Source organism: Microcebus murinus, chromosome 5 (genome assembly GCF_040939455.1).
Source record: "Microcebus murinus isolate Inina chromosome 5, M.murinus_Inina_mat1.0, whole genome shotgun sequence".
Lineage (NCBI taxonomy): Eukaryota > Metazoa > Chordata > Mammalia > Primates > Cheirogaleidae > Microcebus > Microcebus murinus.
Window position 1 is genome coordinate 82214007 of NC_134108.1, and position 20107 is coordinate 82234113.

At 34.2% G+C, this 20107-nt stretch overlaps 1 protein-coding gene across 2 annotated transcripts in view; it reads right to left on the reverse strand.

The window, feature by feature from the left end:
* The window catches only part of ADGRB3 (adhesion G protein-coupled receptor B3), a 682014-nt gene that overhangs the window by 139144 nt on the left and 522763 nt on the right, over nucleotides 1-20107 (reverse strand). For both annotated transcript variants that reach the window (XM_012752559.2, XM_012752558.3), the window contains 3 exons: nucleotides 17501-17627; nucleotides 15778-15881; nucleotides 11888-11990 (listed from right to left, as the gene is read on the reverse strand). In XM_012752559.2, the coding sequence (XP_012608013.2) occupies nucleotides 11888-11990; nucleotides 15778-15881; nucleotides 17501-17627 (334 nt within the window). The remainder of the gene's footprint in view (nucleotides 1-11887; nucleotides 11991-15777; nucleotides 15882-17500; nucleotides 17628-20107) is intronic.

Consider the following 20107-nt stretch of genomic DNA (forward strand, 5'->3'; position numbering starts at 1 on the left):
CCAGTAAGTGGTAGAGCTAAAAATGCTTCAGTTAGAATAAGTGAAGTTTCCATTACCCCTGGATGACCTAGAAGAGTGAGTCATTTTACAGTAGACCTTCCAGTTCCAAACGAGCCTTCAGATTACTGTGGCTCTGACACATCATCATTGCAGCCTCATGAGAAATCCTGAGCTAGTCCTGCCCAGCTAGATTGCTTCTAAATTCCTGACTCATAGAAACAGTGAGGATTATAAGTATTTATGTATCTGAGCTACTAGGCTTTGAGGCAATTTGTTAGATAGCAATAGATAACTAGTACAGATTATCCTTTTCTTTACAATAAAGGATGTTCTTCCATAGGTATACATAATTCACTTTTTGGCTTATTTTGGAGATTAGGAAAATATGTAACACAAGTTTCTAAACAGGAAAATAGATGCTTTTATTTCTAATAGAAAGAAAACAAATGGAAATAAGTATCTATATGAAAAAGAAAAGCAGAACTACTTTGTATTTTGTAAAAGCAATATATAACATTTCTATCCATTAGGAAAAATCACTTTAAAATACAAATAGAATTTAATTGGCAATGGGAATGTAAAATAAATACGAATAAGATTCATTCAAAACCCTCTGGTCCTAATTGTTTGTATATACTGATGTATCATTTACCAAAGACACATCTATACAGATACATAAAACTATGTGTATTACAGGTTAACATAGAACACTTACACAGGCTCTCATCATAAATATGAATGAATTAAAATTCTGTTTATAGTTCTGTTAACGCTAATCATTCCTTCTTTACATTACAATTGAAATCTTACTCTCTGGTTCAATCCACTTGCAGCCTAGCACAACTATAAATATTTTAATTTACTCTGAATTTCATACATCTTAAATTTCATAGTTAAGACCTAGACTGAACTCAATCATATGCCTACTTTCTTCGAGGCTTAAGATTTAAAATGCACTGACTAGCCATCACAAAAGAAGTGAAAAATGAACTTTAATCTGCAAATGTGCTTATTTTTTTCTGATTATAGGCATTAGTGTTTGGTCTTTAGTTCCAACATTTTATGTACCTAATATACATAAAAATAATCCAACTTTGAGGATAAAGTGAGCTAGAATAGAGATGGAGAGGTAAAAAGAGGACTCTGTCTATGGGTGAATTTAGTGGGGAATTAGCTGGACTCTGTCATCCCTATTTTCTGCTTCAAATGTTACTTCTCTGCCCAAGGCTGTCAGATGAAAGACTTTCTCCAATAAGGGCTTTAACATTTACTGCTGTACATTAAGAAGTTCTACAAAGAGAGCCACCATTGTTATCTCATGCATTGAGCATTTGTTAGCTACTTTTAACTTCTTCAATTTATAAAGTGCCTTGCTTGTTTGTGAGTGATTTGATTCATTTTTTATTTCATAATTGTATATACTGGTAGCCAAAATAGTCACTATAAGTGAAGAAACTCTGTGTTTAGTTCTCACTCCAAAGAAGAAATTCAAAGTGTTTTGCACCCCTTTTTATCTCTGCAGAAGCCTTTTCAGAAACTGTCAAAGGTCCCTGTTCCAGTTCTGCAGGCTACACAGGCTAAACCTTGGGTAGATACTTCAGAACTAAAGGTCATTTTTATATAAAGCATCAGCCTAAAAATAGGCTGGCCTCGCCTTACATTGTAATTTTTCTGTTTGTATGTATACTAGATACTTCTAGAAAACTCAAAATTGCCTAAGGTTGGCAAATGGTGGTCCCAGGCCAAATCCAGCTACACTCATTTCATTATGTCTATGGCTGCTTTTGAACTACAAAAGCAGAGTTTAGTAGATTCAACAGAAACCATATGATTTACAAATGCTAAAATATTGACTATTAATATATAGTCAGTTAACCTCAAAGCTTGCCAGTCTCTGAATTAGATTCTGTCAAAGGATTTCTCTACTATACTCTTCACACCATTCCAATCTCTGTGAGACAGATTTTGCTTTGGTCAAAAGATCTTTAGTGATAACCTACATTCTACCTATTCACTTCATATTCATCCTCAGAGAGGCACAATCTCAAAGTTAGCATCATGGGCTACTAAAAATTCTATTATAATCTTATCTCAAGGGTCTTTCAGTTTTTGTGAGAGTATCTATGAATTAAAATAATTCATTTTATGTGATGTTTACTTAGCATTTCAGTATTTCATAGTGTATTAAGAATTCTAGTAAATATCATCAGCTATACTATAATATGGTTCCCTTGTTGACATTAGTCAAACTTCTGACTAGTTCATATTATGTACATAGAAGGGAGAAGGTGAAAAATCATAATGGGGAGAAATTTTAATTTCTCTATTGGTTTGATTCTGTGGGAGAAAAAACAGATCATCTTCAACCTTTTTGTAAGACTCCTGGAGAGCCACTCTACTTCTCAAATTCTCTTTCAGATATCTCTACATCAAGATAAAAATCTGACTTAACTCAACCATCTCTCAAAGGAGGGTCTCAAAAGGATTCTGTAAGTCTCTGGCATTTTCCTCCCTCCCTTATCCCATCATAAAACAACAGTAAAAACAATAACAAAAATGGCTTGTGTTGCAATCATGTTATATAGGCCTCCCATTGTTGATGTGGTTGTACTCTTGCTATTTTATCCCTCATTTAACAGAGAGTCATAACTTCATTCATTAATTCATTCAACATTTATTGATTTCATACCATGTATAAAACAAGCACTAGTATTAATGTTGTTAAAGTCTAAAAAAAAGATAAAAACATTGCCCTTGAGAATCACAGTACAGTGGGCAAGGTTGATCAGTAAATGAACGGTTATAGAATAATGTGATGGGTGCTAAAAATAGAAGTATTTATCATGCACTATGGAAGCAGAGAAAAGTGTTGAAGGAGCTAAGATGATTTGCATAAGCCAACTCTTGAGTATGGTAGGAGTTTATTAGGCAAAGTCAAAAGCAGACACACAAAGGCAAGAGTAGCTCTGGTAGACACAGGACACCTTGGAAAGCAAACAGATAGGATCTCTAGCAGGGAGCAGACAGGGGAAGATGAAATCTAGCTTTTGTGGCTAAGCCAGAAGCCTTGCTAGAGGCTATCAGTCTGGAGGGAGAGGATCATTTGTATGATCTACCAAAAAGAAGTCCCCTTTTTATTGCCCACAAAATCAATTTATATACCACAGGCAGCCTTGAATGTGGGTGATGTTCAAAACATGGAGGTAATTTCATAAGCTCTATAGACCTGTCCTAGAGTTTTCAGAAGGGGAATGACATAATCAGGTGTTTATTTATTGTTGTTTTTTTTAATATAAGATCTTTCTTATAGTAATATGGAGGATGTGTGAACACAAAACAAGCTAAAGGAAAAGGAGACCAAAGTTAGAAGAATGTTATGGTAATCCAACTGAGAAATCACAAAGACCTAAAGCAGGCATGGGTAGGGACTGACCATGTCATGGAGTCTTTCCACATGGCCCAGAGGATACTTTTGCACAACTGCCTGAGAATAAATGAACAGAAGTTAATGAAAGTAGGCCTAACATTCTGAAAAGCAACTACCTGCACACTGGGCTGAGACTTGTATTCTGCAGAATGAGTGCTCACTCTTTGAGAGTTTTGCCCAGCTTTGAAGTTGGACCTAAGAACACTCACTGAATGTCCAAACTGGCTTCCTCATCCCTCAAGGTTATTTGGCTCCTGACATCTCATCCATTTCAATAACTCTTTATTGTTAAATAATTCTACTTTCATCTTCTTTGCTTGTCTCGAGCCTATCCTTCATATTGATCTTTTGCCCTATTTTAAAGCTGATGTTAATAATGTGGTCTCTGGCTTTTACCCCACAAAACTGGAAATGCACAAACAAGGGAGTAGGAGGTTACAGTGGGACGAACGTGTCTTTGAACTCCTACTGTCTCTCACTTGGTTAATACCATGCAAGAGAACAAAATAACCCTTTGTTGCCAGGATCCTGGGGAAGTCAAGAACCTAATGAACCATTGTGTTCCTGGGTTTGATGAAGGTTTTCAGGAATCCAGAAGAACCCTACCAGAGTTAGTAAGAAAACTCAAAATGGATTCAAAGGCATCATACATAAGCTTATTACATTGGAATCCTTTTACAAACATCATACCAAGTCAACAAATTAGATTTAATAAATCTAAGTAGGAGCCCTTAGCTTCAGCCATTAGGATCATACATGGATTGGAGACATAACAAACACACGCTTGGCACATTACTTGCAAGATATGCCTTCTCTGAGAAGAATTATAACTAAGCACATTTCTTTTTAAGATTATGATCATTATTTTACATGACTTAAGTGAAAAGACTGGCATTTATCACTTTTCAAGTTTTCCCTAACTAAAATCTAGGAACGATATCACCTTTAAAATGTCACTTTGAGCTCAAAACAGGCCCCAGGAAAATAGTATTTATCACCATATTGGCTGAGATCCTGCCTACAGTGGAGGACCCTGCTCCTTGTAAAAATAATTACAGCTATTAAATTAATAAATATAAGTCTAAATAATGTATTCAAATAAATTTACCCATTCAATAATTATTTATTACATACTTTCTTTCTTTCTTTCTTTTCTTTTTCTTTTTAGACAGAGTCTTACTCTCTTGCCTGGGCTACAGTGCTGTGGTATCAGCCAAGCTCACAGTAACCTCAAACTCCTGGGCCAACTGAGCCTTCTGCCTCAGCCTCCCAAGTAGCAGGGACTACAGCTATGTGCCACCATACCTGGCTAATTTTTTCCTATATATATTAGTTGTCCAATTAATTTCTTTCTATTTTTAGTAGAGACAGGGTCTCGCTCTTGCTCAGGCTGGTTTTGAACTCCAGACCTTGAGTGATCCACCTACCTCGGCCTCTCAGAGTGCTAGGATTACAGGTGTGAGCCACCACTCTTGGCCTTACATACTTTCTTTACATAGACCATATGCTGGCAATGAATTTAAGAAGGAACATAACCTAATCCTGCCTAAAAAGTATATAGTCTGGTTAGGTATATATAGGTAATATATTACCTATATAATACCGGTAATATTATACAGGTAATATAATACAGGTATTATATTATTATATTATATTATTATATTATATTATAATATATATTATATTATTATATTATATTATATTATTATATTACCTGTATTATACCTACAGGTATTATATTACCTGTATAATATTATACAGGTAATAATATTATACAGGTAATATAATACAAAATAGGTACATACAAAATAGGTGTGCACTGGAAATTGTGGAATTCAGAGCAGATGTACATAAGCATGGAGGATACAGGAGGGTTTTCTAGAAGGGGAAAATAAACTGAGTAGAGTGTCAGAGAATGGGCATGAGCCAAACGAAGACGATTAGGATGTCAGGTGGGGTCTGGATGGAGGGACAGTGCTCCAGGATGATGTATAGCATGAAATAAGAAACCATAGATTAATTTTGATGAACTATAAGCAATTTATTGTCGCTGGTGTAACAAAACAAAAGTTGGCAAAATAAAATGAGGATGGATAGAATAGCATGCGTCATGTTTAAGATCAGTGTTTTCTCAGGTTTTATAAGCTACAGAACTTTACTTCAAATAAAATTTATTCTAGAGTTCCAATTTGCTATTGCAAGAAAAGCAGTAATAAGAAATCTTCATAGATGAATAAATCATATTTCAGTGCTTGTGTCTGGGCACAATTTGAAAATCACTTCTATAGGAAATGAAACAGCAATAATTGTTATACAGGGGAATAGAGTAGTCAGGTTCGAATTTTCATTCCATCACTTGGGCTACAGGGTGGACAGTGGCTTTGATAATGCTAGAGGCAGCAGATATGATCAGTACTTGATAGGGGCAAGAAACCATTTGAGAATTATTTGTAGGTTCAGCTGTCATAGACAGATTATTTGTTATATTTACTACATGAGAGAGAGAGGGAGACATCAAGGATAACATTCAGTGTTCTAGCTTATGCAGTTGGGTTGCAGACTATGGAAAAGGCATTCAATTTATACTCAATGTGTTAAGGTGGGGCAGAGACAAATGGTGAATTTAGTGGTGAGCAGGAAATTGGACAGGAAATATGAAGCTCAGAAGAGAAGGTTATAATCAGATGTACATCTGGGAGTCATCATTATCATCACCACAATCACAGCTAATATTTAAGTGGTACTTATAATGTACTAGCCTCTGAGTTAAGTGCATGCTATGTACTACCTAATGTAACCCTGACAAGAATCTAAGGTCTAGAGATGCTGTGTATCATGCTTGAGATAATACAACTAGGAGAAGTGGCAGACTTAGGATGTTTAAATATATGCGTCTTAAAATGCCTGCCCTTAACCATGCCCATCTGAGAGACTGATATCTCCAGGGAAAGCATGTAGAGCACTGAACCTCAAAGGAAGGGGACAGTCTGCTTCAGAAGGTACCAGGGGAGACATAATAGATAGGTGGAAACACATATTCAGTATGTTTTTCAAAAGTTGAAAACACATAGGCATTTAGAGGCCAGGCATTTGTGTAAATATGTGAAGAAGCTGAGACTATGGCAAAAGAAAATCATGGGAGAAATGGGTGAATTAGAGAGTGCTTGACCCAATTTAAGGTATTCAAATTCAAGTTTGTTTTTTTTTAAAGCACAATTCTGACAAAACAAAAACCAGCTTACATTAGAATAACTATAGCCTTCTAGTTTGGCCCATATTTACTAATTCTGTCTAAAAAAACCCACAAAACAAAAACATAACAACATCTTTATAAGGCTAAATAAATACAAGATGAAGTACAAAGAAAAAAAAATAGTAGAGTAGGCGACTTTTAAAAAATGCTCCAAAACAGAGAATTTTTGTGTCTTTTACAAACCTGAATTAAAAGACACAGTAATTCAGTGTTCCATAAATAAAGAACCATGAGATAATTCCCTCTTAAATAATGCTAAGGATATGTTATCCTTCCCAAATAATTGACAAACTTCCCTTTAGCTCTCAATGAGGACTTTTGCTTGACTTCTAGGTCTCTAAAGACTAGACCTAGTATCTAATTTTGTCTTCTAACATTTGACTAGTATTTTTCAAATAATTAACTTTTGTATGCTTGCTAAGATGTCTGTAATTTATTTTATAATACTTTGGTATTCCCAACATGATATTATATATGTGCCAGAGAGCTTACCCTTTAATTCTAGGTGGGATCCAGGAATGCACAGACTAGGTTGGTCAGCTGCCACTATATTTAGAAGGCCCATACTCTGGAAGTGGCAACTACAAGTCCTATTTATTTAGGTGTATCTAGCCAGTCAACACTGCTCATTATCAAACTAAATATAAAAGATTTGTCTTAACTGATGAGCCAGTGTCTGGTTAATCATCATAATGGATGTAATACTGTGTTCCCTTTGGTAAAAATAAAGACATTTGAGGTTATATGGATTTGATAAAACAATTAAACACTTCTTACTCTTGAATGAACTATATATAAGATACCATTGAGGTCTGTATATTGTAGAGATAGAGCCCATGGTTTTATCCCTAATCATTCTGTCTCCAGACATTGGATTAGGAGGATTTCTTGTTAAATGATGCTGATTAAAGGGCACAGAATCCTGCTTCAAGAATGTTGCTACATCTACCTTAAGTGAATGTTACATACAGGGTGTCATGAAAGTATTTAAAAGACCTAGACTTTCATCGAGCTTACAGAACAGGTTTTGTTCCTGATTTGCTAATGAATGTTTATGTAATAAATATCCGAATGTGTGATAAAGTTTGGATTTAGACTTGCTTTCATTATAAACTGATAGTGAGATTTTGGGGGAGAGGATATCTCCTAGAACTTTGACTTTCTTGGGTGACCATCCTTATCTAACCAAAAACACAAAAGTTTTGCCAAATGTGGCTCTCATCAGTTAAAAAGAGTGCTATGAAATCTTCAATATGAGAAATCACCTCCAAGACTTTTTTGAACAAAAGCAAATATATTTTTGCCATTAAGAAAACTATTCTCTTGAATTTATGTGTTTCTCAAATAATCACTGCTTTCTGTAAAATAGTGGTACCAAAAATAGTCAGTATGGCTCAACAAAATCATGTGCAAATTTTAAGGTTTGAAGGAAACTTTTTACAAATAAACAACATTTGAGTGATACATACATGAACATCCTGGTTGAAATTTTGAATGTACAAAGAGAACAAAGGGCAACATCACTTTATGAGAAAGCTCAAAATATAATAAAATGAATTAGAATTAAATTTTACAACTGTGTTTTAAGAAGAGATAAGAAATATTGCATTTAGTTCCTTACTTTGTTGCCAGCAATTGAATATACAGCTTAAGGCTTGAATATATTCATATTTTAAACAACAGATTATTTCAGTTTGTTTTCATCTCAATTCAAAAGGAATCAGAAACACTCAGTAGTGAAATCATCAGGTCGATTACATTTCAACAAGCAATTCAGAGGAAGATCCCAGTATGACACTTCAAAACTATTCTGGACATCAGTCTCAAATACCTGCTTTCTTAGGAACTAGCCACAACAACTCTCAGAGTCAGTACCAAATCATCAAGAAGCTCTCTCAGGTGTTTCCATTTTCTAAGTAGGGAATGCTAGAGCACCAATCAAAACTTATCAGGAAAGTCAAAGATAAGAATCTGATCAACTACAAAGTGCCACAGCAGCAAAGCGGCCCTACACCAAACATAAATAAAATACTGTAGCCACAGATCAATAGTTTACCTTTTTAAAAATAGGTTCTTGGAATGCATACAGGTCATAAGTTTACACAGACAATACACTTTCTATTTTTTCTCTTCTATGTTTTTTAATTTTGAGAAACCATTAATCCCGAGTATAGTAAAGTAGATTTAGCTTTCCACATACAAAATTCTAACATATAATGACAAATACAGTCACTCTAATCCAATATAATGCATACAATAAGATATATGATTATTTCCCCTAGAAAACTTGATATTGTTGAGAGCAACAACAAAAAGAATAAAATCTCAGTGCTTTATATTTTTCTCTTGTAATCATTCTACTGTGACTTGTCCTAGGCCTATAAGAAAGTGTACTCAGAGCTAGTAAGCAAAATTAATATAGCATAAGAGAAAACTAATAATTGCTCTGTTCCTTCATCAGCACCACCAGCTACCACCCACTCTTCCCCACAAGCATCAATAACTGTAACAGCAAAAATTAGCATAGTCTATCTAGAACAGAACCAATGGTTCCAAAACCACATGGAGTCTATTCTGTAGTTAGTTATTTGGGGAGAAACCAGACCATATCAGACTTTTTTCTTTTTTTTTGTTCAAATAAGCCCATACCAGTCATTTCTCAAAATCAGAAATGAAAAGTAAAACCAGAATTCTCATACCTTGCCTTTGATATTTGTAATATTTGCAGATTTCAAAAGGACATTTTTTATGTAGAAAAGAGGACTTTGAAAACTTTGGAAGGTCAAACTGGGCAGGTAGAATGTAATTTTTGAGGCAATTTTAGTTTCTGAATATTACTAGCATTTGGACCTACACAATATGATAGTCACTAGCTACATGTAGCCAGTGAGCATTTGAAATACAGCTAGTTAAAATTCCAGTGTATTGTAAGTATAAAATATGCACCAGATTCTGAAAACTTAAAAAATAGTATAAAACACTACATTAATAAATATTATATTAATTATATCTTAAAGTGGTAATATTATGAATATGCTGTGTTAACTGTATTAGAATTAATTTTACCTTTTTCTTTTTTAAATATGGCTACCAATAAAGTTCAAATCACTTTTCTGGCTTGCATTTATGTCTGGCATTGTATTTCTATTGGACAGCAATGATTTACACCATAACCACTATAATATGTAGTAAATCTGGTAGAAAAGTCTTTTTTTACCATTTGGCTCAGAACTTGTAAAAAACTTAACCACATAGCATGAAGCAGTTTTAAAAGTATAGCTCTTATCTTACTGAAGAAGAGTATCCAGTTTTTCATAGTCTAATGAGAGGTATAACTCAAGAGTATTTGAAAGATCAAAATAACAGGAAGGAAGTATTTGGTGAGAAAACCTTAAACTATGGGCTCAAGCTGACTCCAGCTTGATTTTTTTCTTTTTCCTGAACTCAATAAATAATTCCTACTTCAGAGGAAACCTCTTATTTTCTGGGTGGAGGTTCAAGGAAAAACAGTTACAAAATTGAGAATAGGTATTAACCAGTGCGTGAGCATTTCTAAGAGATCTGAAGCTCATTCAGCTCCAGTGAACAACCAAAAAACAAAGGGTGACATATGTAATTGAATAATTCCTTTAAGCTTTCGGTGTCCTCTTGTCACCTCATCTCTACTTCCTTCCCTCTCACAGCCTCCTTGTTTCCCATTCTCTTCTCAGCTGGTACCCATGCTTACCCTCATTCTTTCTTCTGCTGGTTGTTTTGTACACTTACTTCTCATCTCCCAATTCCGATTGGCATCTCCCTCTCCATTGGTCCTGCTTTCTCTCTCTGCTTTTTCTTCACTAAGTATTTCTTTTTACTTTTTTTTCTCAAACACTAACTCGAACCAAATCTTTTCAAAATTTCTATTAAATGGTTATAATATGGACTGATATTTTAATAGACTTTATATTTTTTTCAGATTCTTTCTTTAAGATGGAAAGATCCAGGGGAAAAATTGCAGAAAAACTAAACACTCAAATACATGAAAATGCTTTTCATTTCTATAGGGTACTTAATTGGAGTTGTTGGATTTTTGTTTTTGTTTTTGTTTATTTTGTTTTTTTGTTTTTAAGTGTTAGTGACCTTTCCCTTGGGCTCTTCCCCTGGCCTACGGCAATGTGGTGAAAGAAGTAACATTCATCAGGATCACCTATTCAGATGCAGAATTGGATTCTTTGGGTGGGTATCGCCAGTCTTAAGAATGTAGGTTAACAGAATAAACAGACTATCCATTATCCTTGACATTGATACATGTCCTATGGATATCTAATATATCAAAGGAACATACTGAAAAGCACATTTGATTTTTTTAAAATGACACCTTATGAGGGAAAAGTTCAATTAAATAAAAAATATATATATAAAATGTGAAAAATAACAGGGCTAAAACCATGTGATTGATCGATAGTTATCAAACCAACGTTTAACAGAATCCCTTCCAAGCTGGGGTAAATTAATTTAAGATGGCTATTATGGGTTTCTTGGAATCTTTTTAAGAATAGTTACTAAAGACAGTCATTTCTGGAAAAAATGTGGTCATTCAATTCATATAAATCACTCAACTCAACAACTCACATAGATCAGTCAATTCATATGAACAGGAAATATACTTTTACATTCTGCTAAGTATGAAAATAATTTTTAGCTAAGCAAAAATTTTGAAAGGCATACTGCCTAAAGTGTCTTTCACCTAACACTCTCTTAAATTACTGCCAATGGACATTTTTTGAGGGGATTTTCAAGAGTGATGTTATACTTGTAAGCAATTTATAGTTGGCTTTTAGGAATCAATATGCTAATAAATTAGAGTAAAACACAGGCATTGTATTCTATTACAACTAGATCTTATTACAATTAGACTAATGAATCAAAATATGTTCCTTTGATGTCCCAAGGCTTTGAACTTATAGAGCTTGGATATAATGTTTAAACAAACACATATTTCTACTATTATAAAGCAGCCTCTCAGACACATAGGAAATTAAGTCAAGGGATATATTTCTGAACTGGAATAGGCAAATGTTCACCAGGAAACCAATAAAAATAACTTTTTTTAACAAATAATTTTGTCAGCAAGTCTCTATTTTATGCAGAACAATTTTTTAGATTATCAATAACTAACTATATGCCAAAACATAAAAACAAAAAGAGAGAGTAATTACAAGTCATACCTTATTGTGTGTCTGAGTCTGTCCAACCAGTATGAGGATGTTGGATGAGATGATAGACAAGCAGAAGTTAATTAGAATTATGGACCTCTCAGAGCGTATGTACCTAGCCAGAAAGAAAGCAAGTGTCCAATTTTAAAATTCAAAAGAAAGATGAAGAATTCTGTATTGTTCAAGTTAGTGGAATTCATCTGGAAAAATAAACACTAAAACACAGCCTTTATAGGAATAAAAATATAAAATCCATTGCTTTTTTTTTTCCCTCTGTAGATTCTACTGTGGACAATATGGCATTTCTGATAGAGCCTAAGTCACACATTTGTTAGCATGATACACTTTTTTTTAAACCAGAAATAAGAAATTTCTTGGAAATATATCAATTAGTATAATCAGCTTTCAATATGCACACTGTGTGTATAATGTTTAGTATTATCATCTAAATCAAGCAATAGAAACTTTGAGAACCAAAAAGAAAAACCACACACATATTCTGAAGTATCATTCTTGTTTACTAGAAAGATGCCATTTACATTCATGAAACTGTGAACAATTTCATCCACTCAAGCATTTTTATGTCATCAGGCTATTATTCTTTATAGTTTTCTTTTTCTGAGTAATTATTCCAAAAATCCTGAATCTTTATCTTAAAAAATGAATCCACTCCACAAATGGTAATTCACTATTAGGCTAGAAAGTTACTTGGCATCTGCCATATTTTATCCTTATGAAGAAGTGTTTATATACAGTCTGTTACATGGTTTTTAAGTGCACCAAGAATGTAAGCCATAGAGAAAACTGCTCAGAATCAAATGTTCTACCAGCTGTTTACCCTGAAAGTGTAACAGCTATTTTGTTTTACTGTACCCTGTGGTAAATCACTGAATGACAGTAACAAAAAGACATCCTTGTAGTTGCTGTGTATTTGAACCTATTCAATTTGTGTTATAACATGGAATCACATTCCACAGCAGGTATGGTCCTTTCTATGCAGTGTTAGAGAGGGGTGCCAAAGATATGGAGGCACTCTTTGGAAGGTAGAATCTATCAAAGTTTTCTCTCCCTCTCTCTCTCTCTCTCTCTCCCCTCTTTGTCTTTGAAGAATATTTAGGCAAAAGCCCCACATTCCATCACATATTTCAGAAAAGAGGGCAGAACACAAGAGTAATGATAAAACACACAGACAAAAGGGTTTTAACAATATAAAAGAAATTTCCTTTCTTCACAAAGCAAACCCAAATGAAATTAACCTAGGTCAAATCTCAGCACAAAATGGCCTCAGGAGTGGCTGAAACTTGTTTCTGCATCATCAGTAGCTGAAAATATAATAAACCACATACTGGGCTGCTGAAGACATCATCAAATATTAAGTTGCCCCTTTTTCTTTTTTGATAGGTAAGGGATATAATATAAAAAGTTTAAGGTTTTCACGAAATTAACCCTTTAAATGATGTTAATGGCTTCCATGATAGCACAAGCACACAGATAACATTAAAAGGGTTGCAGTGATATTTTTTGCCCCATAAATAGAAAAAATATGATAATTAAAACCTCAGACTGACAATCCTGAAATGTCTTTAGATGTTTCCATTTTTATCAAAATTGAGTCACATTGTTGCCTTCAAAATTACTATAAAGTATCTCAACTTTCAAAACTTTTTATACCATGTTTGATATTTTAAACAAAATTTTCAATCACTTTATGACAATACACTAATTAAAAGGACATGCTCAGTTGTGTGAGGTAACAATATAACTCTATAGAACATATCTGTAGATAGAACATAACTTAGTGTGTTACATTTTTTATGAATATTTCTGATGAACTACATGGAACACTAACATATGTCAAAATAGCATAGTACATATAAAAATTCAGATGTTTATACATTTTATAAATTATTAGAAAATAAACAATTCTAAATTTTTTACTTAGGCAAAAAGGTAGTAGAATCCTAACATGCTTATTTCTATACAGTAATGTTATAGTGTAAATGTAGTGTTTATAGAATGCAATAAATTCATTATGCTATGAGATTTGCTTAATAATTCATGAGTCTTGACACTTCTTTCAAACTACTAATATTACATCAATTCTTGTATTTGTAGACAATGAGCTGATAACCACTAACTCTTAGGAATCCAGATTTGTGTTTCTTGGTACTGTCTTCTACAATTCTCAAGTTCATGTCAAGTTTTGATAGATTCTCTAAGGTGTTTTGGTAATTCTTAGAAAACTATTGTAGTCAGTGATTTTCCTGAATTTTCTGAATTAAAGAAAACTTTGTTATGGAAAAATTAATCCTATATTTATTTGGTTAATTTTACATATCATATACTGACAATGTTTATGCTAGTGCTAGCCATATGTATTGAGGGGTAAAGAGAAGGTAGAATTGGGGCCTGGACCCTATGTACTGAGAAATGGAATTTAGTTCTAAATATTTCAGTGAGTATGAATTATGATGCTATTGTGGTTGCCCAGTTCCTGGTCTTTAAATGCCTTATTTTTGCAGAAGTGCTATACAAGCAATTGTGGGAGAGAAGGTTGTCTTCTTCCCAGCCTATGTTCATCTTGCTCTGCATTACCAGGACAGCTTGACTGAGCTCTAAACCCAGGATCCTGGTGTCTACAATATCATGCCTAGACTAAGTATTTCTTTCATTTCCTGGAATTGGCCATATTTTATCAGACTGTCTCTTCACAGGAATGTGGAATTTCTTCTATTATATACCAGTGCTAATGGGCCAAGATGTGTACATATTTTATTTTTGTATGAAGCATAAAAACTCTTACTATCTTTGACAATTTAAATATCCTTGACAATTAATTTTTGCCCTCAGGAGAGTAAAAATTACAATGAAGAACAATGTTATTTTTAAAGACATTAAAGATGTTAAATAAAATGGCCTTCTTTTATTAAATTATAATATATTTTTCAACTGAACTGCTTTTTGATCTCAAGTAAAATATAAAGATTAGCAGACCTCTGAGGTAGGAACATCCACTTTTGCAATTTTAATATTGCAATCATTCAGGAAATATAAGTAATTCTTGATCTACCAATGTAGTAACTGCATTTTTAGACCACTTTCAATGATCAAATGGATGTAAAAATGTTTAACATCTAAAATTTTAAGAATCCATTAGAAAGGTTGGCCATATAGATATGTGTTCATTATTGATATGTGAATAGACATAATAAAACTCACAAGTCTAATTCTTACTAATAGAATAAGAAGAAATCTTAAAGAAATACTAAATTTTCTTATAATGTCAAGAAGATACATCTTCAAATATTGTAGAATGAAATATTTTGCTTTACCTTGTTTATGTATTTTTATGATATCTTTTAATCAATTTGTCAAAGTCTGATTTATTGGAAATGCTCAATTCTAGAGCATTGTGGTATTATGTTAGTGCTTTAACATTATAGAAGGTTTCACTCATTGTCTGAGGCATTCTGAAAGTATATGTTTAAAACTTAAGAAATTGATATCATATTTCTGTAACAGAAAAATTAATTTGAATGTACCAATTAAACTCTCAGGCTCAAGAGCAATTGGGATAAATAGAAACCACACATAGACTGAGCTTGGAGTATAAGACTACCATGCTTGGGGCTAAGCAACTTGTTGAAGGCTACCATTTTTGAATTGGGAAGAAAAGTTTGTGTGTTTTTGTTTATTTGCTCACCACAGGCAAATACAGACAGGAAAATTAGCTAAATGCAATTCATTTATTATAGCTCAATCACAGCAATTATAAACTCCATTGTGAAAATACCGCCTTTAGTAAATTAAGAAGACAGGAGACATATAATAATTATCACATTCCTTGATTTAACTCTGAACAACTAAGTATTCTATTTCAAGTCTATCAATTGATTACATACCTCCATAATGCTGCATAGACAACTGCTAAGGTGATCAAGGCCAAGCAAGAAAGGCCACTGCCTACTATTAGGGTAACTGAAGGTGTACCAGAGGATTCCATGATCTGTAAATTAAACCAAACAAATGAAAAAGAAAGAGAATTTTTTAACAGAATAAATTAAAAGAACTTCTAAACTCAGCACAACTAACTTATCACTCAAAAATAGCCCATATATACAGTTGTTATAGTTACCAGATAATTACCCATGAATCCACTCTTTTCACATATTCTCAACCTCCAAAATTACTAAATCTAGCTTCCCTATTTCTCCCACTGTGGAGTAATAAAGTCCTTAGAGACTTAAATACTTGATTGCCTACTTACAGCTTTCTAAAATCAAGACCTAAAGGTACAACTTGGTCAACATTCACATGTTAAATTTTCTCTAGCCAAAATTTGAAGCAGCATTCATTTTTCTTCTACTAACTATAGTTCAGTCATTTTATAAAATGATTTTTAGTAAAATTTACCTCAATCCTCCCATTTGCAACTCATTATGTTACCCAAATCTGGTACATAGATATTGAAAATATTTCAAACTTTCTGACTTTTGACAACTTTGTTCTAAGTCAAGTATTCACACATTTAATTTCACTTGCTTGACCTCTGAGAATATAGAAGAAAATTAAATGATAAATTTAAGATCTTCAAATATATTTTGTGATTTTTTTCTATGAACAAAGTATGTGGAGATAGTTTTCACATTGCCAGTATCAGTCCCTAAATACATGACCTTGAAAAATCAGCCTTATATCTTTTAAAACATATGTAAAGATTACAGGCATTCACTGATCTGAGAGGTTTCTTTCCTTGGATACTAAGGTAACATTAACTAATGAAATCTGTTGGTTTTCATACTGTCAGTATAGAAGTTTGAAGGAATACACTTTAAGATTAAGTGTGTTCTAAACCCTTAGATATGCACATGAAATTACATTAAGTATTTTTTGTCATCAAAATAAGTAAGAAGAGTGATGCTGATTCAAGCCAAATTTAGGCAGAAAGTCACATTTACCTGAATAATTATTTTTCAGTATTTCAATTTTTGCTCTATTTTCTCAAAATATATTTGATGAGAATATTGTTTTTCTTTTAGGCAGTTCTATTCAGTTGTCTGTTTCAGAAACTACTTTTACAAAACCTATATACTTTTAAGAAATGATTTCACAGTTTCTGACAGCCATGCTTTCATAAAAACTTCATTTAATTATATATATACACATATATGTGTATATATGTATTTTTTTCCCAAGGACATCCTCAGAAAATATCCAATGCAGATAAGCAATGTGTTTGGCTATAGAGTCTAGGGTCTTCATTCTACTGCTAACAGTATTCTCACAAATTTCCCAGAACAGCTTTCCAGCTTTAAAATAAAGGTTGAGTTGGCAATTATTTTTATTTGAAAGTTTGCAGCATATTAGTAATACGATTGAAGTACATCTTCAAAACTATGCTGCAGAAATTTCAAGTTAGAAGACATAAAATTGAGTAGAATTTAGTTACAGCACACCAACTAGAATTCATTCCACCAAGCTACTGTAGCTAAGGAGGAGACGAACCCGTTTTTGCCACCCTGCAACATTTTGCATTTCCCCATTTAAAATGCAGTTCCCTGGAGAAACACTCGCCACAATGTCCCTGCCTTTGCATTAAAGCCGTGTTTTCCCTTTGTTACTTACTATTTCTCTAGGTTGCTGAGCCAAAATGGCGAAGGTAGAGAGACGATCACATAAGCATTTCGTATGGGATGCATCGGTAAGCACAGTTTTACATCCCTGGGTGGACCACGTTCCCAAAGATTCGTTCCTGCAAAGGGGAGTTGGGGGGAGATCGGGATAAATACGCCTGACAGCCAAATCCGTAAAGAAGAAAATGCAGTTTAATTGAGAGAATCGTCTACTGTAATTCCCGTACAGGAAAAAAAAAATCTACTTGTTGTTGAACAGGACGTAATTTAGATGCATCTCCAGTAATGCAAAGCAAGAGTGGGAAAAAGCAAGCAGGCGGCGGTGCGGCGTGCAGAGAGCTGTCCAGCGCCGGAGGTGCTGAAACCAGGACTAGCTCTGTCCAGCCCTCTGCGAGGAACAGCAGCGGCGGCGGCGGCGGCGGCAGCACGAGCAGCCGCCAGAGCGTTGGCAGCCACTTCCTATGCTCATCGGATCGTTTCAAACACTCAGGGTGTAAAGAGGCTTTTCATATTTTCATACCAGCTCTGATTCCAGGTCCATATTTTGGACCGTAAATGCTGGCTTTTAAAATGCGGAAAAGTCTGCCTAAAAGGTTACATGGCTTGAGTTGGGTGATAGGATCTTCTCTGCTGCTGGTTAGGGATTTTTCCTCCCTTTAGAATAGCTGCTGTGAAAATTTCACCCTGGAAACGGGAAGCAGCAGCAGCGGCATCAGCTGGTTCCGACTCTCATTGCCTTTGCCTGGTATCCAGGGGAGGGGTGGGTTTCAGATATATGCTTCCTACTCCACACTTCACTCGGCCCAACTCGCCTCTGAAGCCCTTGATATTTCTTCTCCCCACCCCCCTCTTTGCCCTGGGGCAGAAACATTAAGCTAACCCAAGGTCCAACCGAACATTTAGAGGAATAACCCCACCCCAAAGTCCACTAGGAGGGGGGAAGAGAGTCTGGTTCAATTTTCTCTTTGGTGTAGCCATTTAAAATGCTAAAGCATATGGTTTATTTCCCACCCCAGCAGAACAATAAAAATGGTATCAACCTACATCTTCTTAGTGGGGGGGGGGATGGGGGAGAACCTTCCACCCCCAGCTGAACTACTCTACAGGAGGAGAGAGAAAGGAGAAAGAAAAAAAGCTATAGAGCTCAACCAATCAACTTTATTATCATTACACGTGTTCAGTACTGAATGCACCAATTGTCACCTCCCATCCCCCAGGCATGGAATCTCTCCATCTAGCAAACCTCTGTGTGTGTGTGTGTAAATTTCAAACGAAGCTACTATCTGTGTTAAAAAATGACTCCAAAACTCAAAGAGAAAAACATAAGGTTTGATGTTAATTTTGATATAGTACTTTTGATTTTTTGGCTCCTCCATCTCTGAATGCCTGAAGCTATTGGGTTAAATATGCATGCAGTGTATTTCAGAGAGATTTCAATGAGAGAGGCTTCTCTGTGACAGTTGGACTTCCAAGTTGAGCTACAGAATATAATTTACACTATGTCTTTTTGGTATCTACCAGCAATATCTTTTTATTATTTATGATTTGATGTCATTAATATTCATAACTCAATATACTCTTAATTACAACTTCTTTTAAGAAGGAATACACTGTATTTGGGGAGAGTTAGATAAAAATTATTCTCGGCTTTACCCAAATACTTCTAAGTATTAGCCATTTCAAAATTGGTTAGTGCTCTTTTCTTTCTCATGATGTCATGTAACCATGTCATTCAAAAAAAAAAGTCAGTTATACTTTCAACTGCAACAGTATTAAATTCCAGTTCTACCTAATCATAGCAGCACATCAATTTATTTCATTAGCTGTCTGCCTCTTATCTTCTTGTGACAAACAGTTAAGGCCAAATGGAAAGCATTTATCTCAGCTGATCAAAGTTTAAAGAAGAAAGATACACTTAAGAGAATCTGACATGTTTTAAAACATAACATCTGCATTATTCATCCTGAACAGCAGCTTTCCTTTAACGTAGTGCCAATGCTTTCAAGATGGACTCCAGTACTTACACTTTTCACATTATGCAGCTATGCCCAATAAACCAATTCAATATTTTAACAAGAAAAAAACTTCACTGTAAATAAGACCTCATATGAAACAAAGTTATATATTTATATCCATGTAATGAGCATTTATTTGATCTTGGCATCACTAAATTTTTGCTGTCTGATATAAAGTTTATATTCAATATAATGTTGCTAGACTCTGAAGACCATATAAATCTTATATGATATATTTAGAAAAGTGGGTCAATTTATTTTATTTTGCACAATGATTTCATTGTTGATCTGGTCCAGCCTCAGGCAAAATTGGGAAGTAAGTAACACTGGTCTCCACATTTTAGTCCTTCACTCTTTTCAAGCATGAAATGCTTCTAATCTCACTGGGTCCCTTTTCATGCATACCTTCCTGAGGCTACACCACCTCTGTTCTTACCTTTCTTCAGAATTATTATCCCTTTGTTGACTTTATCTGATTAACTATTGTGCAATAATATATGAATGGCTGGGTACAGCTTAATGTACTCTTTTCATTTTAAAAGAAGATTTATAACAGAAATTAATGCATCTGATAGAACACCAGA